The sequence below is a fragment of the Emys orbicularis genome, chromosome 16, assembly GCF_028017835.1.
Source record: "Emys orbicularis isolate rEmyOrb1 chromosome 16, rEmyOrb1.hap1, whole genome shotgun sequence".
NCBI classification, from domain to species: Eukaryota; Metazoa; Chordata; order Testudines; family Emydidae; genus Emys; species Emys orbicularis.
Genome location: NC_088698.1, coordinates 26533722 through 26555551, shown reverse-complemented (window position 1 = coordinate 26555551; position 21830 = coordinate 26533722). Strand labels below are relative to the sequence as shown.

The following is a 21830-nucleotide window of genomic DNA, read 5'->3' as shown; positions in this document are numbered from 1 at the left end:
GATACAGAGGGAGCTTATTAGGTCCAATTATATAGGGAGATTAAATATGGCTCTGTGTGGTTTTAATTCTGGTGGGCGGGTGTGTGTGTTAAGAAAGAATGGGGAAGTTTACAAAACCAAATTAAAATGTTTCCATGAGCCTTTCTTTTTTTAACTCCAATGGAAACTTTTGGTTTTGGGGTGGGATTTTTTTGGATTTTAGTTTGTGTTTTTAACCAAACCTTCCCCTGCAGTACTAGCTACCCAAAGTTAAAGACTTGTGCTAGTTCAGCAGGAAGAGAAAGTGAAACTATTCTGCTCTCATTCGACATGCTGAGAAATGCAGAAGGTAGACAAATCTCAAAAGTAATAAAGTAAATGGAGTTTGCTGCATTTTTTATTTGATCTAGAACACGGTCAGTAATGCAAGAAAGAATTGGGGAGAGTGGTTAGATATAGGGCCATATCTTGCTCAGTTAACCTTTATGATCCTGTAGAAGTCACTACTGTAGATCTTTTAAATCAAGAAGAGAATTTGGCCTCTGTCACTTTCCCTTGAATGTGGAAGCATATGGCTGGATTTCTTGATCCAGATGCCCAAAAGTGGATAAGTGAATATGTTGCAATTGCACAAAGAATCTATTAAGTTAAAAAATTTTCAGTGCTTCTCAAGCTTCTGGAAACATAGAAAAAGTGTGCTTTCTACAGCCTTTCCAGGCATCTCTGGTGAGAAAGTTGATTGCCTTTAATGTAGAATTCTAGTGTTTCATTTCTGAATACCTGTTTGGAGGTGATGTAAGAGGGATTGCTGGAAAGTATTCTATGGTGCCTAGGGCTCATATCCTACTTTATCACTTACATGAATTCAAATTCCTCTTCCCCACCATGATTTCAAAGTTTACAGTCTACCTCTAAATTTACTTTCATCTCCTCCCTGCATACCTCCTTTTCAGATGGAGGAAAATAGGACCACTAGCATTATCTAAACATAAACCCGGGACCCAGGAACTCCTCGGCTCTGACATAGATTCCCTCTGTAGCCTTGAGTAAATCACTTGGGCCCCAGTACTGCAATGAGCTGCGTATGGGTACGCTTGTGTTGACTTCAGTGGGGCTCCATCTGTGCAGAGCTCATTGCAGGATAGTGATCTTAATCTCTCTGCTTCGGTTTCCCATTTGTATAAAATGTGGTACTACCTCAAAGGATGTTGAGAGGGTTGGTGACTTTAAAAGCGACAATGTGTATGTTCTAAGTATTCTCTATCTATGTATATTTCTAATGCACATCTCATCTTTATAGCTAGGAGACGATGGCATCAATTGTCCCCAAGTAAAAGGAGATTCTGTGGCTTAAGCAATAAATATAATGAGATATTCATCCTGTGTCTCTGGCATTTCCAGAACAGGGCAGTTGGACGACCCAAAGGGAAACTGGGCACTGCCTCTGCAGTGAAGCTAGCTGCTAATCGGACGACTGCAGGAGCGCGCCGGAGAAGAACGCGATGCCGCAAGTGCGAGGCTTGTCTACGTACAGAGTGCGGCGAGTGTCACTTCTGCAAAGACATGAAGAAGTTTGGTGGGCCTGGAAGGATGAAGCAGTCCTGCATTATGAGGCAGTGCATCGCAGTAAGTGTCCACTCTTAGCTATGGCTCTCTTGAGACGCCTTGACAAGCTTTGTTCTGGTGGCTTGTGTTAGAGCGTACCCACCCACCTTTCAGAGATCCTACTATCCCTGGTGACTAGACATGGGCTTTAGAACTCCCCCCTGAAAGTTCATCTCTCCTACTTTAAAAGCAAGTTAAACACCGTGGATCCCAGTTGAGAGCTCCTTCTCAGACCTCTTTCCTCCCCCCTCCCTCCAACCTTATTTAAAAATGTAATTTTGGATTCTCAGTAGGTTTGGGGTGGGGGGGCAGCATGAAGAGAGGATTATTAGAAATGTGCCAAAACTCACATCTTGAATATGAACCTCTTTGAATTTCAGGAGGGAGGAAAATTCAAGTCCTATTCAAAGCAAAGGATGGGGGCGGGGGGCTGTCTTCTGCTTTGGATCTTGTCAGATTCCATGAGAATCCAACCAATCTTACCACCTCAACTAAAGAAGGTGGAAATCTTGGGCTAAAATCTCCCACAATTTTGGCACTGTTGGAACCTGAATCTCAGACTAAACCAGATCCAGATTTGAATTTGCTGCCTCCTCAGCTGTTCCTTTCACACTGAGTTGCTGTGTTGGTCCAGTGGGTATACATCCACTCTCTGAAGGGAGGAAACTCCATCTTTTCTCTCCCATTTTAGTTGTGATTAGCTATATTTGTAAGTTTGAGAGTTTCCCCTGATGGATTCAAAGGCCTTGTCTGTGCTGGGATCAAACTGTGCCAGCTATTATTACTATTTGCTTTTTTTTTTTTTTTTTTTTTAAGGGGAAGGCACGTTGTCTGCTGGTGGCGGTAATACTTCTATAGTGGCTTCCATCTGATCTTAGTTTAGTCTACTAGCACACCTATGAGTTACGTACATTTATTAACTTTTTTTTATTTGAGGAAACTGAGGCAGAGAGAAATTGTGCTTTGGCCAGGGTCACACAGCAAGTGAGTAGAAGAGCCCTGCATAGAACCCAGATCTCCTGGGCCTGATTTTCAGGAGTGTTCAGCACTCAGCAGCTGCCATTGTTCTCCATAGGAACTGCTGGGTGTGCTGAGCTGTTCTGAAAATCTGGCCCTCTGACTCCCAGTCCTGTGCTAGGCCATACGTCCTCTTTAGAACAGGGGACTTGGATTCACTTCTTCTGGGTATGTTCCTGGCTTTGACAGACTTGCTCCATGACCTGGACCGAGGTTTTTAGCTTCTCAGTGCCTCAGTTTTCTGATCTGTAAATTGGAGGGAATACCTACCTCTCTGTAAAGTCCTTTTGCAGCTCTAGCATGCTTTTCATCTGAGTACTTTAAATTATTATTAACTGAGCTGTGACATGAATTCATTGACAAGTTTGGATGGAGAAATTTTTTAGTCATGCTAGTCAAATCTTGCTCTCCCTTGTTGAGGGTCTACAGCGGGTTTATAAAATGGCTTCACTGTCTCCATTGGTCAGGGAAACTGCCAGCAGCAACCAGTTTCAATCGTGTTGTATAGTCCTGATCCCTGTGAAGGAGAAGGTTAGCAAAGTTGCACTGTTCTGTCAGCCAGTAGTTGCTTGAGGGATCCTCCACCATTTCTTCTGAGTAGTCCTAAACAAAGCAGGGCCACTCCTGCTTTGGGGGGAAAACAATGTTAATACCATCTTCCCTGTCTCTGACCAGTTCAGGTGTGTGTCCAGAATGATCAGACCTTCATGGAACTGGATTCTGTCCTGGGCATCTTTCCCTATATTCCATGGGAAAATATTTCTTCCTAGATCAGTTCAATTTCAGCAGAGCTATAGTCTGACCACAGGGTTGGGAGTCAGGATGCCCTGGTTCTACTCCCAGTTTGGACATGGACTCTGGGACCTTGTCTGCTCTGGGGAAATTCCCACTGGTGCTAGTACCAATGGGACTCTTATTTCACCTTCTCCATTGCAAAGAACATCTGTAGAATTGTCTGGTTACAGTTTAAAATGGTTCATTTTGAACTGTTGTAGTTTGTAACAGTGCCTCATGTTCCCACTAGCCATCCTGCCTTATATAAACTTGGTCAGCATGTCCTCTGGTTGTTGCAGTAGCAGTGCATTGTGGGTACATATCCCACAGCTTCCAGCACAGGTCCTCAAGGCGAGGCTTTGTGGAAGTAATAATCCACAGTTTGTTCTAGTGCTGTTCAATAGATTTTGTTTTCGAGTTTAAAAATATCAACTGTATAAAGAACGCTGGTATTTGGTAACATTACAAGCCTTAAGAGAACCTGTACTGCACTTCATAAAACAGGAAACTAATCTGAATGAAATGACGGAAGCTGCAGTAGCTCAGAACAAGAGAGGAGTTGAGGATCTGAGATGTTGTAAGTTGCACAGAGTGGTTCCTCAAGGTGATGCAGGGGCATTGTGCTGGGAGGACCAATTGTAATGTTTCAGCTGCAATACCAGCAGTTTGTCAACACGGGCATTTCAGTGGTGCGGAGTGACCTGGGGCAGTATATAGAACTGGAGACCCTTGCCCCAAGCAAGAACAATTACAATAATCCTAACAATGTCTATGCGCTTTTGCAAGCACTTTTGTGCATAGACATAGTGTGTTACAAGCATGGCAGCTGCTTGCAATACAAACAATTTCTAGTAGGCAGAACTTCTCTGGCTTTGAACTTAACTTCTGTCAGTTTTCCCCAACTGCAGAATGGAGATAATCTCTCCGTGTGTGTGTGTGAGGATTAATTAGTTAATATTTTTAAAGTTCTTTAAAGATGAAGGGCTAAGTATTTATTGACCATGGTAAGGTTTAGAAGTGTTGCCAAAGCTAATACATCAAGTGTCAATGTATAGGGCAGGTTAAACAGTAGTATCTTCAATGTCAATCGTTTTTTTTATCCTGCCTGAGATTTCAAACTATCTGCAGATTTCAATCAATGTAGTTATCCAATGATGGTTTGTTAGGATTTGTATATACTTCTAAAATGAAGCCTTTGCCATGAAAGCCAGTTCTCCGCTCTTGAAGGTTAATAGATAAGTAGTGATATATAATCTAGCTGAATGCATTTCAGATTATAGCCAGCTTCTTTTGAGTGTCTTTGTTCCCCACCTTGTCACAAGACTTGCAGCAAACCAAGTACTTGTGTAACCCCCACCTGCTCAGTGTGGCACTCTGTTCTCCTCCTAGTGGTGGCTGGGCCAGCTGTAGAGATTGAGCCTGCTACAGCCTGGGCTAAGAGAGAGGTATCTTTTAGCTCATGCAGTAGAGGCTCATGCATTTAACTCAAGAGGTCCCAGGTTTGATGCTTACTTATGACGTCCGAGGTGGTCAGCTTACACTTGTTTGTGTCATTAGTGCAAAGACAGTTTCTTAATTAGACTGACATTCCGGCACTTTGACACCAAGGTTACAGAAATAACTAAAGTAGGTGGAGAATTGTAGCATCTTAACTGAGATCTGGCCTGGAAGGAAGAATCTCTCCATTGCTAGAAATTCACCGCATTGCCTCCTATCTTCCTGTGTTCTTATACAGTGCCTACAAAATGGTATCCTAATCCTGATAGTGGCCTGTAGGTGATACTATGATATAGGTATTAATCATGGTTAGATCTAGTAGTTGAGAGATTTGGGTTCTGTTCCTGGTTTTGCTGTGGACTTGCTTTGTGACTTTGGTTGATTCCCATAACCTTCCTCTGCTCTTTCTGTAAAATGGGGTTGCTGCCTATCTGCTAAGGGAGGTTATGAGGTATAATAGACCAATGTTTTTGATGATCTAATTTCTCTTCTTTCTTCTATGTCACTCTGTTACAGTAAACTAACTCACAAGCAGGGCTCTGTATCTGTCTACTGTAAATTTCTAAGACCAAAGCCAATGTGCTGATGTACTTAGTGGGCAGGATTCATCCCTCGGGTTGTCCATTGACTTTAGTGGTGTTACAGGGGGCCAGGATCATCCCCAATGTATAGCATTCACTATTTGTTGCTCTAGAACTCTCATCCTGCTGTTGACGTTCAGTGCTTGTTACATTCATTAGAGTTGGTGGCTCTCAGCACTTTACAGAATCAATGACCCTGTATCACAAACTGTTTGAGATTAGCCAAATGTAAATTAAATGTCTTGATCGTCTGCTCCATTATGTTACCTATGCCCTAATCTCTCTCTCATCTGTGCAAACAGCCAGTGCTGCCTCACACCGCTGTGTGTCTCGTGTGCGGAGAAGCTGGGAAGGAGGACACTGTGGAAGAGGAGGAGGGCAAGTTTAATCTCATGCTAATGGAATGTTCCATTTGTAATGAAATAATACACCCAGGATGCCTTAAGGTGAGTCCAGAGAAATGACACTGATGGTAGTAATAAACAGAGTCGGTCACTTCCTTCAGTTAAAAACAATGAACTAAAACTAACTGCTTGAAAGCTTTTTTGTGAAAACTGTATGAGAATGTAGAGCTGGCGCAAGGTGCAGGTTGGCAGTCCGGGAGCCCGAAACCCTCTCTGAGTAGGGAGCATTACTCAAGAGGATTCTCTTTGACATTTAGTAGCTAGTAACCCCAATGAGCAGGGAAACCCCTGCTTTCCAAAAGAGCTTTCAGATTTCTTCAACCTCCTTAGTATTTGACATAAGTAAAGGTTCATCTCCTTAGATATTTCCAGGTAAATAATTCTGAGGTGAGGAGATGAACCTGTGAACTGCAGAGTTTCTTAGAGCTTTGGTGTTATTTAAACAAAACAAGTTGGAAGTTAGGAGATTAGAACTTTGTGATTCAAATAAACCTAAATGTCAGTCTGGAAAGACTCAGTGAAAATTCCAATGTTGACCCAACATCTAGCTCTTCCTCCCTTTACAAATGGTAGTAAATGTGTGCCTCCCACCCACCCATCCCAGCTGCTATAGGAAAGAAACTGAATTTGTCTGTTTAGATGGATTACAATAACATGGTCTGGTTGTAAAATAGTACAGCCTGCATGATGTTCCCGCCTGGCCCTTATTGGGTGTAGGGTGGTCTTAGGCCCAACTTGTGAGGGTGAGTAGGGTAAAGGGTTAATTGTCTGTTCTGTATGTTGCGGGTAAATGTGGGCAAAGTTGATCTCTGGCCTAGAGTTGAGCATGGGGACTCTGGGCAAACTACGCATGTCTACACTGTGATTAAAAAAAACTCATGGCACCAAGTCTCAGAGTCTGGGTCAGCTGACTCAGGCTCATGGGGCTCAGGCTGCAAGGCTAAAAATAGTAATATAGATGTTTGGGCCTGGGCTGGAGCCTAGGCTCTGAGATCTCTCCCCTTGCGGGGTCTCAGAGCCCAGGCTCCAGGCTAAGCCCAAACATCTAAACTGCAATTTTATAGCTTAAGCCCCATGATTCTGAGCCAACTGACCTGGGCCAGCCTTGATAATGGCACAGGTCTTTTATTGCAGTGTAGACATACCCACTGTGACTGGGGTAGAGGCAGGATCTTCCACTTGGATTAAATCAGGAGACTGTATGAGAGATGTTGTGGTCCTTTGCCTGTACAGAGAAGGTTTGTCTCCCACCTTTAACTAGAGAGTGGTCTTGCAGTATGCGAGAGTGTATGTGCGTGAGAAGGAGAGAGATGGCTTCTTTAGGACAGCGGAGGGTGTATGGCTGGAGTGTTCAGTGATTCAAGAGCAGAGTTGAAGCTGGCAATGAAATCTCAGCTAAGTATTTCTAGGCTCTGACACCTGTAAATTAAAAAGTCTGGTTTAGATTAGTTAAGACCACAATTCCCACACTTACAAACAACCTCCCTACTCCTCAGAAAGGACAAATGGGTAGCTCAGTTCATGTGTTTGTCCAGACATAAACCTTGTGTTCAGCAGAGGCTGGCTTTGAGCTCATTGAGCTTTCCCAGCAGTGCCTGTGTCCCGGTAATCTCTAGGGAACACAGCAGGTATGTTTTAGACTTCAAAAGTACTCAGCATTAGCCTAACTCTGCTCCCATTGATATCAATGGCCATACCCTTCAACGGGAGCAGAGTTAGGTCAATGCTGAGCACATCTGAAAATCCCACCCTCTCTGTGGGCTTTTGCAGCCACTTGACTGGGAGACTTCTGAGCCACTCTCGTTCCAGAACTGATCCTGGGAGCGATTTGTCCAGCTTGAGTCACTCAACCATTCTCTCCTTCATCGTCATCCCAATTTATGGTTAAAATAGTTTTGCTATTTCCACAGTAAAATGTATTCCAACATCCCCCTACTCCCAGAAGGCCACAGTTGGTGCCTGTGGAACCCACTGTGATGGAAAAATACTTTTGTTCCAAAATGCAGGAACCACATGCTCTGGATAATGCTGTCTGTACTATCTCTCAGCTCCCTAATCTCTGGGTGAAGAATGGCACAATTTTCAGAGGTGCTCAGCACCCACAGCTCCTGTTGTAGTCAGGAGGGTAGGGAAGGGCAAGCTGCAGTTGCTCACACTTCTGAAAATGAGGTCTTTAGTATGTTAGTGAAAGAGTGACTGATAGCACTGGCTGGAGCTAGTGGTTAGCAGGGGAAGGAGCTGTGTAGTCTGTCCTGCAGGGCACGTCAGTCCTGACTTGCAGCACTGCTTTACTATTGCAGTGTACCAAACTCACATGCCCAAACTACTCCACATTTTCCTCTGTCCTTCCCTGCAGCATCACAGAGTAACCATTATTCAGGATTTGGCATGCAGGACAGAATCACTGTTTAGCGGCAGTTGAAACATTGACTTCCCCAAACCAAATTTGGGGCTTGCTGACATGCGAGCTAGCTATGCAGGATGTGGGTCAGACCTGTGAAATTCAAGCAAGTACTACTGCTGTCCTGCATATTCATGACCAGAGACTAACCAGCCAAGTGCTGGTTTGGTAACATAGAAAAATCACTTCCAGTATCTATGAAAATGGAAAAGTTCGAGATATTTGCAGTTCTGCCCTGGGCAAACAGGTGTAGGTTTTTTGTTTTGTTTTTTAGCAAGTAAAAACAGCTGGCAGATAACACCCCCTAGGATTCCTTTCCCTATCCCTGGCCAGAAACACCATGTCAAACTGAGCTTTTGGGGGCCCTTACACCTTGTCCTCAAAGTGTTGTGTGGGCTGGGAGCCTTGTGTATCTCCTCAGCTTCCCTGGAGCTCCCCAAATCCCTGGTGACCTGTAGCAGTGGAGTATCCTCCAATGCCTTTTCTGTAGGTAATCTGCTCAGGGTGGCTGCCGAAGTGACATTTATTTGCAGGACGAAAAGGACACCATCCCACCAGGGATTTGGGAGCCTCTGGAAAGGCAAGGCAGTGTGAACACTGAAGGAGAATGGCAGAGGGAAGGTGATGCAATGGGAGCCTCTCTCTGCATTCCTTCTTTGTTCCTGTTGGGCTCCACAATGTTTCATGAGACTGAAGAAACTCCGTCTCTCTTATTGTTTGCACTCTATTCTAATCCTTAAAGTAGGCTTAAGTGCAGAATTTGGAACCAACTGGCTGCTGTATGAGTCCCCTCCCTACTGGAGCAGCTGCTGCCCCCACAATATAAATACCTAGATAGTGTGAAGCCCCCTTTATTATGGGGATGACCTCTCATGCCAGCACCTCCTGCCTCCACCATAAGAGAAGGTCCTTCCCGCCCATCCCCCAATCATGCTTGAAAATGTAACAGTAAATAGGCAGCAGTGTATGTTGGCTCTTGGATGCCATCTTTGAATAAAATCCATAGACTGGAAAATGAACTCCCTGTGGGAGAATAAATGAACAGGAAGGGTTGGGATCAGTTAAAGAGTGAACATCCTTGGACTCTAAGTTTCCATCATTCTGCAGAGATGACTCCACAGCTCCTGCAGTGCTCTTCTGGTGGGAACGGTTCAGCATGTGCTAGTGTAATTTCTACTCCCTTTCAGGCTGTTCCAGGTTATAGAGCCCACACTTTTCAAAGTTCCTAGCTTGGTTGCATAAGGGTGGGTTGGGTTTCTCCACTATCTAAAACCTACTTTCAGCGTGTGATTTTTTTTTTATAACCATCTCAGGCTTCTCCCATTGAGAGAAGGGAGGGAGTCCCCACAGCTGATCGCATTGGCAAGCCAGTCGGACTGCCACATAGGGTGATCAGACAGCAAGTGTGAAAAATCGGGACGGGGGTGAGGGGTAATAGGTGCCTATATAAGAAAAAGCCCCCAAAATCGGGACTGTCCCTATAAAATCAGGACATCTGGTCACCCTACTGCCACAGTCAGATCTCAATTCCATATATGAAGGAGTATGTTATGGGCTCGGGGATTTATTGCCATGCTCTCATTTTTCTGCAAATTTGATCTTAGCAGTGAAGTATCCAAGCTGAGTCTGTCTGTGCGAATATCACCCAGGTGTGTCCTCTACAGACACAGCCATTTCTGCTTTGTTCCTCCCCACAGTGAATGTATGGATTTTAAAAGGAATCTAAATAGCAGCCTTTCATCACATATCCTTTACTGTTTCCTAAAGAGAGTTTAATCCATGCTGGTTAATCCAGTTAATGATCGAGCATGTTCCAAATCTCACTGTTAATGTAGGTGACTTACTGTGTTTTCAGATTTCTAAGGATCAAATTTAGTTTTTTCTCAATAAAAGAATGTTCCCTCTTTCCTTTTAGTCTCTTAATCATAAAAATGTATTCTTGGGGGGGCTTATATTTTCCAAACCTTGTGAATGAATTTAGTGCTAATGAGTGCAAGAGGATGAATAGCATTAGGTGCACTGGTAGAGAAGCATGCGTGGAGTCTGACCTTCTCTACACAAACACTGCTGTGCCAGTACATTTCATTCCCCACTTGTGTCACCCCCTTCTTATTCCAGCACTGCCATGGCACATGGCTTTTGCCTAATGTTGTCAAATAAACACTGTGATTCCCACAACCTTTAATAGGACAACTGCATAGTTGTATAATCCCACATTTAGATCCCTAGAATTGCTGTCCTCCTGCTGGATATTCAGTGCTGAAAGAGCTACAAGCTGTGGTTTAGACATCCACCTGCTGCTTGGTTTGTGACAGATTAAGTGGCAGGTTTTTGTGTGTCTCATTAGTTTGTCTACAATTACCCACATCTGTTCAGTGCTTTAAACTTCACACAAAGGGGCCTAATGGTCTTTGTCTCCCCTTTAGGTAGAATTTGATCTATTCAGCACAAGAAGTAACTTGTTTCTGACTTGGGACTGCCCCAGGGGCTGTTTCCTAAAGATGGAGGATCTACATAACTCATTGTGGCACAGTCCCACACCTGTGAAGGGGGAAGGGAGGTTTAAGTGATACAGTCAAGATAAACGTTTAAAATTCCTCCCCTGTTTGCTTTCAGTGCTCGAGATTATTAAAACTGAAAGGGCTCTTCAAAAATAAAACAACTGACTTATCACTCTCACTGGATAGTAAAACTAGAGCAGTCACTGTCTGGTTCAGAGGCTGCAGACTGTAGCCCTCTTATTACTGCAGGAGAATATTCAAATACAAATGAGCTGTTTCACTGAATTAAAACAAAAAAATTTTTTGAAGCTTTTCTTTAACAAAACCTGCATGAGTCCCCCAGGCCCTTTATAGCACTGCCCTGGCCTCTATTTCAGACTTAGTCCCCTCATGTCCTTTACCCTACTGGTAATTCTAGCCTTGATGTCTTATTGGCCTTACTTCCAACCTGCCCCTATGTATTCAACGTCCACTTTACAAGCTACTTTGCTTTCCATATAAATATAAATCTTCTGATGCATTTCTTCCACAATGCCAAGAAGTGAATCTAATTTTTAACAGTTTTTTTTTTTTTTAAAGTTTGTAATTGACTCAAGGTATGAACATGCCATAAATGAGTAGCCATGTGCTCTTACTACCATAACCCTTGTCGTTCCTCACCCCATCCCGACCCTACTGTTTAATTCCACTGTGCCATATCTAAAATAAAACAAAAGGTGCAATTTTCAAAAGCACCTAAGTCCCACTTTCAAAAGTGAATTAAGGGCTTATGAAAATTTATCCTATTAGCTCTTTGGGGCACGACCATGTTGCTAATTATAACATATAGCCCTTAATGCAGTTTTGGAGACTGTCTTTTAAAAAACCAAACACAATACTAATAAACTTGATAGAATGAGCTTTTCTTCTCCGTATACTACCTGTTGAATTGATGATGAAGGAATGGATAACTTTGAAGGCAAGGGGGCTATAAAATAAAATTGCTGGGCACACCGTATCTTTGAATGAAAGTTTCAGCCTGTCCCCTGGAACTGACCTGGCAAGTTCCATTTTGTTGGCATTTGGGCTGCAGCCTGGCATGGGGTTATTTTCCTGCATGGGTCCTTGATTAACATTTTAAGGAGCACTTTTAAGTACATTACAAAAATCCTCACTTTTAAAAACACTTTTCCGTGTTAATGGGGATGGGAAGGAGACCTTTTTGTATCTGTAAAATGAGGATAATGATATTGACTTCCTTTGTGAAGTGCTTTGGGATCTACTAATGAAAAGCACTGTATAAAAGCTGGGTGATATTTATTTATTTTATTATTAAAAGGCTGATCTTCTTGCCAGGCCACTGGAGGGAAATGAGTGAAAGAGTGTGTTGTAAATTGGAGATGAAGGAGGGGACAGTCTTAGATTAGGCGATTGAACAGCCCATTTCACTACAAGTACAGGATATGGTATCTTAATAGAAAATATGTCAATTATTAAACAGGGACTACCCCTGATCTTAGCCAAAAAGCCAAGACTTAAAATCCATCTCAAATACCAAACTGGCCAGTCTGTTTTTGATTTTGTTGGTGGTGTTTGGTGAGTAATCTTACAGGGTTGGGAGTATGCGTGTCATAGTGCAAACAAGGTAGTGCTGTTCCTTTAGTGCATCTAGCCTAGAGCCACTGGAAGAGAAACAACTGATCTGAGAAACAGGGTAGCAGTGCAAAAAGTCTGTCCCCCTGCTATTGTAATGACCACTTTTAGATGACGATAATCTGTATGTGGACTTGCACTGCCACTTAACACTATTAATGGGATATGCCTCTTTCCCTCTAGGTGAAGGAATCGGATGGTGTGGTTAACGATGAACTGCCGAACTGCTGGGAATGTCCAAAGTGCAACCATGCAGGGAAAACTGGGAAAGTGAGTTTCACTGGAATATATGACATAAGCATGAGACACTAAATCTGGTGTATTCTCTCTAACATCCAGATTTATTTTTGCTGTCTTGTTTTGGCTATGGAACAAAAGCACTTTTAGTCTAAAAATCCACGTAGTAAACAAAGAGACACATTGTCAAATAACTTGAGACTATTTAAAAATCTTCTCTGCTTTTCTTTATTGTACGTCATTCAGCTGAGACAAAGAAAAGAAATTAGTAAGCACCCCTCTTGTTTGCAGTCATTTTCACTTTCGGATTCTATGCACTGACAGAGTGTAACCAAAACATTGTAGGAAATCCTGCAGAGGAGGGATGTTTAAATCCAAACTAAAAGCTGTTTGTTTTTTAGATTTTGTAAAGCTGTATTCAACAAAATCTGAAGTGTCCCTTACAACTAGTGAAACATTAGATTCTTTATTATCTGAGATGGAGGTAGAAGGTATGTTACAAATAGGAAAAACGCCTTGGAGGTTAAAATTCTTTACCACACTGACTGCTTGTGAATAGCCATTTAGTGGTTTAATCAACTGCTTGTAACCAGACAAGCTTCAGGTGAAATGCATTGTAAACAGCAAAAAAAGACATAAGATATAAAGTTTGTTTGTGTTTTCTCTCTCTTTGGCGTACAAGCAAAAGCGTGGACCAGGATTCAAATATGCGTCGAATCTCCCAGGCTCACTGCTTAAGGAACAGAAGATGAACAGAGATAATAAGGAAGTAACAGATGTAGCAAAACGGAAAGGGGAATGTGAAGAAACCCCCAGGCGGAAATCTGATGAACATTCCAAAAAAAACCCTGTTGATTCTATTTTGAGGAGAAAGTCAGATGATGCGCATATGCGAAGGAAAAGAAAATTTGAGAAACCCCAAGAACCTGCTATGAGAAAACGGGTATGAGAGGATAGAACCACATTTCCTTAATGCATGCGCGTACACAGGCACTTGTTGTAGGTCAGGGGCTGATGTCTCTTGCACTTCTGCTTTAAGCTTTCCTTTGAGTCTCTTGAATTCCAGCAAGTGATAGTTACAAAGGAAATTGCATAGCACTTTACGTTTCTTTTTGAAAAGTATCCATCAAGCAGAACAGTAAAGTTTATCCACCTGAACTTTACTTTACCTTTTTATTCAGGGACAGAAAACACTGGGCAAAGAACTGGCTATTTACTTTAAAAAAAAAAAAAAAAGCAACTCTGAACGAGGAGAGCCCCACTGTAGGGTTTTTTTTTTAATGGGGAGGTGGGGTGGTCAAAAGTAGCTTCAATCAACCCTTTTCATCTCTAGCCACTGGGTGGCACTTGATAGCTTTCTCTAACTAGCCCTAACTACATACAGCAGTAGTAATACTTCACTAAGTAACTGATCCTTACAGCATCTCTGAGATAATATTCTCCCCAACTTACAGAGAGAAGGAGGAATCTATCCATTGCTTTCAGCTGCAATTTAGGCAACTTTTTAAAATCTGACTTGCACAGTTTATTTGGGCCAGAAAGCATTCAAATGCATTAGTTTTATTTAACATCTAGGGATTGCAGAGTAGCTTGTCTGTGGAAGTGAAAAGGGGGACTTTGGTCATGAGTAAATGTGTGGTGATTTCAGTTGTGTTTAATGGGAGTTTTTGTGCTAGTTTTGACACATACATTCACTATGGTAAACACCCCAAGATTTGAAATAGGTGATACAGGTAGGGATTGAAGTTGCAGAGGCAGAGTAGGGGGGCTGCATGCACAATGCCAGTCCACATGTGTTTGGTCTCTAGCCAGTGCTGTTATCTGCTTGCCTTCATGGCCACTAAAAACTATTTGACTTAAAGGATGCTGGTACGCATTTCCTACACGCCTCCAGAATGTGGGACACTTTGATGGTTCCATAGAGTGACACCACAGTGCACTGGGGAGGAGATTATGGGGGGATGTTAAATGTTCATTAATGGACTTCAGCTGTTGAAAACAACAAACCATTAATATTCAGAAAGGCAAGAAACAAAGTGTAGCTTGATTATTATATAGCGGGTTAACCTGTCCACTTCATTTTGCTTTGCTGTAACCACTCACCAAACCAGCTATTAATTGAAGAAAATTGGTATAGTAGGAATTTTTACTAGATACCTGCACAAAAATAAAACATTTGTTTTCTTTTCTTTCCTGAAACAGCTAAAACTTGGTAAAGAAGAGAAACTCTTCAGGAAAAAGGTACTTTGACACCTCTTTAATTTGTGTGCTTCCACTTTTTTCCCTCTTGTGTTCTCTGAGCTGCGTGGTGGTTCAGTTTCTTTAGCAATCCCATTGCTGTGTCTTTGCTGCCATTTTTACTGCATATTTGCATCTCAAAATCAGAAAACACCCTCTTTCTGAATGCACACACAGGTTTCCACCTGAGTTTAGTTGATCTCAGTTTTTTTAAAATATTTCCTATTCTACAATCCTCTACTAAAATGCTGTCAAAACATAGGCTATGTCATTTTCAAAGACCAGTGAGTAAAATTCTCTTCTCTGTACTGATGTTCTGCTCTCCCTACATGCACCAATCTTGCCAGACCCAATAACACCACCTGGCTATTTGTGTAATGGTGCAAGAGGTAAAATCTATCCCGACCTTGATAGTGATCCACTGATGGCTCGAAGGATGATCTGTTTACCTTTTATACACTAGCATATGATTAGAAATGTTATTGTAGGTCATTAAATTATCCAGCTCCTAGTTTCTGATTCTGATATCCTAGGATGGAGAATGCCATAAGGTGACTGTCTGAAGAAGTTTCCATTTAATTAATCTAAATTACCTGTCACTAACTTTCAGTAACTTCTCTTTCTCCTGTAATTGATGTAAAAAAGGAGGGATTGATCATCTTTCGCTAATCCCTCTGTAATCTTAATACCTTAGTTCAGTCCCCTATAACTTTGGTTAAAGCTCCAAAAAAAAAAGCTGTGAAGGCTGTGCATTAGTGATACATCCCCGTTTAAAAGCTAGGAGCATGTCCTTTTATTAGATCCATATAGTTTATTGCAGCAACATAGAAATTCTGGCATAATAATCAGTGTGTTGATAATGTCACACCTCCTTTTGCCAACCTCATCCCTGTTTACTACAGTGCTGTTTCATTTTAGTTTTAACAACTGTCAACTTCTTCTCTCTTGCTCGTAGTGATCAGATTAGACCTGAAATCTTCCCCTTTTTTGGCATGGTATTGCACATCTTTTGCAACTGTGTCCAACGTACGTCAGTGTGGGATTTGATTAAAGTAGACAAGTGATGTGTGATTCCTGCTTACGAAAAGTGACTGGAGCAGGGAGGAAGGTGCCAGCTAACCCCTCCACAGCCCCACTTTCAATCAAAGTTTCTGTGAACTTCAAGTCTCATCAGACTAGCAGTGTATCAAGGCTGTCAGTTGGATCACCCATTTGTATATATACATACTATGCTGGAGAGAGACTGAGACAATGCAGTGCACTCCTTGGGATGTAAAGGGGTAGCTACCACTCAAGGATCCAGCAGTAAGTGGCAGAAGAGCAGTAGGCCAAGAATGTGGCTTAGTAATTGCAATACAGAATGTTCCAAAACTTGCTAAATCCAATGAACCCAGTACTCTTAGCCTGCATTGCTGCTTGGGTGAGTAAAACCACTGGTCTTGACCGCATATCAGGAAGTACAGTGGCCATCTTTTAAAATGGGAAATTTACTTTCTGAACCACAGTGTCCTGAGCCAGTTTTCTCCTACCCAACAGAGATCTCCTTCGGAAGAGAGCATTTGTTTACAATGTGTTGTTACCTGGTGCATATATTAATTGTTTAACTGGTGCTCACTTGCTGTGCTACCAGCAGATCCTTAAAAATTAGATTGTCCTGATGTTTCAGGAATATCCATGTTAAATATAAAACAGTCCCCTGGAGTCCTCAGGGTTGCTCCTGAAGTTGCAGTTTTTAATATACAATGCCACTTTAAAATACCATCTTAGGCGTGGTGCCACCAGTTATTAACGTTGCACTGTAGTCAGGAGAATGTTTGGATGTGGTCCATTATTCTATTGCCCTCTGTGCAGGCTGCTGGGAAGCATGTCCTCTTGCACAAGGTGCTGTTTGCAGGCCCTGTGGCACTAACTCATTAATTATCAGCTCTACTAAGCCTCAAAGTCTTCCTTTTCAGAGGCGATCATGGAAGGCTACAGATGACCGACCTGCCATGGCCAAACCCCTGCGGCGTTTTAAACAGGAACCCGAGGAGGATCTGCCAGAAGCACCTCCAAAGTCCAAGGAGAGTGACCAGTCACGGTCAAGCTCTCCCACTGCGGGCCCCAGCACCGAAAGTGCTGAGCCCAGGGACAAGAAGAAGATAAAGATGAGGCGGAAAAGGCGGCTTCCAAATAAGGAACTGAGCAAAGAGCTCAGCAAGGAGCTCAATCAGGAGATCCAAAAAACCGAGAACAGCCTTGCCAATGAGAACCACCAACCCATCAAATCTGAGCCAGAGAGCGAGAATGAGGAGCCCAAACGTGCTCTGAGCAATAGCGAGAGACTCCACAGGTTCAGCAAAGGGTTAAATGGGACTCCTAGGGAGCTGAGGCACCAGCTTGTGCCAAGCCTGCGAAGCACACCTAGGGTGATTACCCGGCCACCACCTTCGCTCTCTCCTCCCAAATGCATTCAGATGGAACGCCATGTAATCAGGCCACCCCCCATCAGCCCTCCTCCGGACTCACTCCCCCTAGATGACGGGGCAGCCCATGTGATGCAAAGGGAAGTCTGGATGGCTGTCTTTAGCTACCTCAGTCATAGCGACTTGTGCATCTGTATGAGAGTTTGTAAGACCTGGAACAGATGGTAAGGAGCTGAGGGGGACGATACTGGTTGTATCTTACTTCATGATGTGATTCATGGAGGTATAGAATAATCAGCATTTACTAATTTCTCTTCTTCCTGAAGGGGATTTAAGCATGTGTGAAGTCTTAGGGGAAGACGATGCTCTCCTCAGTTCACATGGAGTGTGGGTATGACCACAAATGCTGGCCTTTAACAAAACCACAGCAGATCTCTCTCTCTCAATGCAGTTCAATCAAAAATAGTTTAAATATTTCTAGGTGAGGTATGTATGTGCAGGAGCTGGCCTGCTTTTTTGAGAACTCTAGATCACCTACAAGGCTGGTATGTTATGTGGTTATATGTCTCTCTCATGCCAACTGTATTCCAAAATCCTCTAGTTAGACAACAGAAGATAGAGCAGTGTACTAGTATAGGAAGTAGAAATTCCTGAATCTGGACATCATTAGATGCCTGCCTGCCATTAACTTGAGTCTTTCCTCCATCCAGTTATTAAACGCCTCCTGAGATTCAGACAAGATATCCCATTGCCCCCTGTTCACTGATTTCAGAGGTGCTTCAAGCTGTTCTAAGATTATTTTTGCATATATAGGGCACATGGTGGAAAGAACTTGTTTGTTGTATTCCCAACCCTCTGCTTTTTAACAGCAGTTTCATTGGTAGAGAATCTCGGAGTATATTTTCCATGCTAATTATTATATTGCCATTTATTGTGTCTCTCTCTGGGGCTCTTATATAAATTGACTCAATAGGTCAATGACCATAACCCAACAATAAGCTGTAATGTATATTATGAATCTCATAGCCATGTTTATACACTTGGCTGAACTTCCAATAAAGCATCCTCTTGGCTGGCTGCTCAGATGTATCAAAACTCTAATATTTACCCAGACAGGCAGATAACAGACTCTTTCATGGCACTCCCCAGTAATGAATAGGATAATTGACAAGCTGATAACTCTATGAAGAATAAGGTCCATGGAATTGCTTCCGCTGTGGATTCCTTGGTGATTTTACAAGATGCTTGTAAACAGATTTTCTCCAGCTAAGTACAATGTTTCCGAATGCTAGGTAAATCTTGCAAGTTCGTTAGGATTTTTGCATGGCTCTGTTGCCCATAGCAAACTGTAGCAACATGGAAGGGACAGAGACACAGAAGCTGTGTGTGTAGGATTGAAATAGAGATGCAGAGCAAGAGATGGAGATTTCCATCTTATGAGACTCACTAGTTTAGCTAAATGGAAAACTGGAGAAATCAGAACAGTCAGTAGCACCTCCTTGGTCAAAACTGACCTTCAAATCCAAAGGCTAAGAAAAATAAGAAATTATTCTGGTTTGTTGAGGCTATATGATGGGATTTTCAAAAGCTCATCAGTGACTTAAGAGCACAGACCCCACTGAAAGTCAATGGGACTGTACCTTTGAAAATCCCTCCCATAACAGGGTTTCATCTATTGGGAAGATATCCTTACATTTTGGCTTTGATGAAAACACTTGAAGCAGCTTTCAACTTGTGTAATAGTCTCTGCTTGAATGCATGCATGACTCCCCCTAGCCTCTTCAAACAGATCTCTCAGCTGCTGCCATTACATTGGTTTCTCAGCTATTTTTCACTCTTAAGGCATTACAAAATTCAAAGCAAATCCCAAATTAACAATTGTGTTATTGTAGGTGCTGTGATAAAAGATTGTGGACCAAAATAGATCTAAACCATTGTAAATCCATCACTCCACTTATGCTCAGTGGCATTATCAGGAGACAGCCTGTAACCCTTGATCTTAGCTGGACAAACATATCTAAAAAACAGCTGAGCTGGCTCATCAACAGACTCCCAGGTAAGTGACATTGTGACTGGTGTATTGATCCCAATTTAGATATAAAGGAGATCTCTAGGGAGAAATCTCTGTGAAATGTGTAATGAAACAAAATTTAAAATGATACAAAAGGGATCTAAGTGGCCTCAGAGAGAAGTATTAGGACACAGAATCCTACAGCAACAGTATGACTGGAAATTATGTGATGATTGTTGAGTCCTATATGAAATGAGTGGGATAGGTCCTAATGGAAAAATGTCCAAATCATTATTATAAGCACCCTTGTTAACCAGCCTCTTAAGAGAAGTTTAGGATCAAATGGGTGATGGAGAACTCTGTCTTTAGGGAGATAGTCACACATAGTGGTGGATATTCCAGATCGGGGTGAAGTACAGTGACAGGGCATTGTGGGAACTCTTGCCCTGTCGCTGCCTGTGTTAGCTCTGTTCTGTGGTCAGAAGATTGCAGACTCTTGGGAGTGTTAGGATCTGTCACCAGTACTACATTTATCCTTAAAATTAACCTAAATTGGACTCTACACTAGGATCAACTATGGCATTTCCTTTGTTTGTATCTCCAGGTCTACGAGACCTGCTGTTATCAGGATGTTCATGGATAGCCGTCTCAGCACTTTGTAGTTCCAGTTGTCCTTTACTCCGAACCCTGGATGTTCAGTGGGTGGAAGGATTAAAAGATGCACAAATGAGAGACCTCTTGTCACCACCAACAGATAACAGGCCAGGTAGCTGATTGATTTATTAATTAATGTAGCTTGGCAAGTATCTTTCATGTGCCAATAGGTGGTAGCTGGTTTGTGGGACACTGCATTTCTTGGGGCCAGATCCTCAGCTGTAATAAATCAGCAAAGCTCCTTGAAGTCAGTGGTGCTACTACAATTTACATTAGCTGACCATCTGGGCCCTATTCTGTAGAATGCTGACATATATGAGATGTGTGGGCCAGTACTGCTACAGTCCTTCTGGACATCCTGTGGTAAATTCCTAGCCAACAGACTATGGCCTCTGGCCACTCACTTCATCTGCTGTGCCAGCTTTCCCAGCAAATGACTTTCCTCCATTCAGGCTGCAAACATGTATACTTTAAAAGTGTGGAAATCTTGTCTTTCAATTCAGAGGAGCAGTAGCTTTTTTGGCCTTATCAAGGCCTCATATCAGCTCAGAGCAATATTGTGTGATCTACCAAACATGCTGGATCTGAACCTGCAAATACATAGTGCTTGTTCCTATGAATAATTCCATTCAAGTCTTTGGACCCTTAATTATGTTACTGGGACCACACTTTTCCCCCATCAGGGTTTGGATTTGTCCATATGCCTGTGCAAACAGGAAATTATTCTAGACTCTTGCATGCTGATGGTTACAAATAGCTCTATCAAAATCATTAACAAAGCTATCATCAAAAATATTGAGCCAAAATGCATTTCACATCTCACAGACTGCACTACTGGAGCTGAAATAAGTCCCAGTCTTCCATTTTGACTCACTGTTGAGTTGGGCTTGGGTTTGTCAGACCTCAGTTTTTGTTCTTTTGTTCCCATTGCTGTGTGGAACCCATGCAAAAAGGGGAAAGTGATTGACTGCCAGGGGAAACAGTGAAAAGGACTTTAGGTAAAGTGCTGTCAAATGTACAAGCTAAAAGTGAAAAAACAGAGGAGGAAAATGTACTCTCACTGATGGTCACCTTGAGGGCTCCTTGAAACAGTAGGTAACTTAAATCACTTCTGTGTGTGTTTAACTGTCCATTTAAATAAACTGGGGGCATTGGCACCATAAGTTACAGTGCATTTTGTATGGGGTTGGTTTTTAATCTGCTGCTGATTGCAAAACTGGAGTGTAGTTTAAAAAAACAAACAAACAAAAAAACTTTTGTCTTACAGGTCAAATTGACAACCGAAGTAAACTACGGAACATAGTTGAGCTGCGTTTGGCTGGTCTGGATATTACAGATGCTTCTTTACGATTGATCATTAGGCACATGCCTCTGCTTTCCAAACTCAATCTTAGTTACTGTAACCATGTGTCAGATCAGTCTATTAACCTGCTGACTGCAGTAGGAACCACCACGCGTGATTCCTTAACTGAAATTAATTTATCAGGTAGGTGGTGGGAGGTCTGAGTGAGGCTTTGCCTAATTGTACCAGAGCTTGTAGTGGCATGAGAAATGCTGGATTTGTATGAAATATAAGAGTACAAATTGCAGGGGAGAGAGAGAGTTTACTCAACTATCTCCCTCCTTCCCCCTGAAAGAGCTTCATACACTCTATTAGCCATAGACACCCCCCCACCCCACCCCCCGCTAGCTCATGTGATCCTTCCTGGGGAAAAACACAACCAGCATTTCTCCTTTTGTCCACTTTGAATTCTCCAGCATAAAAGAAAGCTCTCTCCTTTGTCTTCGGGCTAGAAACCCCCACACTTTACTTTATCCATCCTCCCCATGTGACTCTAAGCCCCCTTTGCCACCACTCATGAAACTGGCTTGTTTTGCATTTTTATCCAATATG

General features: G+C 42.5%; 1 protein-coding gene across 1 annotated transcript in view; it reads left to right on the top strand.

Annotated features, from left to right (window-relative positions):
- KDM2B (lysine demethylase 2B) overlaps nucleotides 1-21830 on the top strand; it is a 170767-nt gene that overhangs the window by 147471 nt on the left and 1466 nt on the right. Inside the window, exons 13-21 of the mRNA XM_065418043.1 lie at nucleotides 1381-1605; nucleotides 5756-5899; nucleotides 12575-12661; nucleotides 13311-13571; nucleotides 14831-14869; nucleotides 16822-17495; nucleotides 19164-19327; nucleotides 19887-20048; nucleotides 21204-21422. Coding sequence (XP_065274115.1) covers nucleotides 1381-1605; nucleotides 5756-5899; nucleotides 12575-12661; nucleotides 13311-13571; nucleotides 14831-14869; nucleotides 16822-17495; nucleotides 19164-19327; nucleotides 19887-20048; nucleotides 21204-21422 — 1975 coding nt within the window. The remainder of the gene's footprint in view (nucleotides 1-1380; nucleotides 1606-5755; nucleotides 5900-12574; nucleotides 12662-13310; nucleotides 13572-14830; nucleotides 14870-16821; nucleotides 17496-19163; nucleotides 19328-19886; nucleotides 20049-21203; nucleotides 21423-21830) is intronic.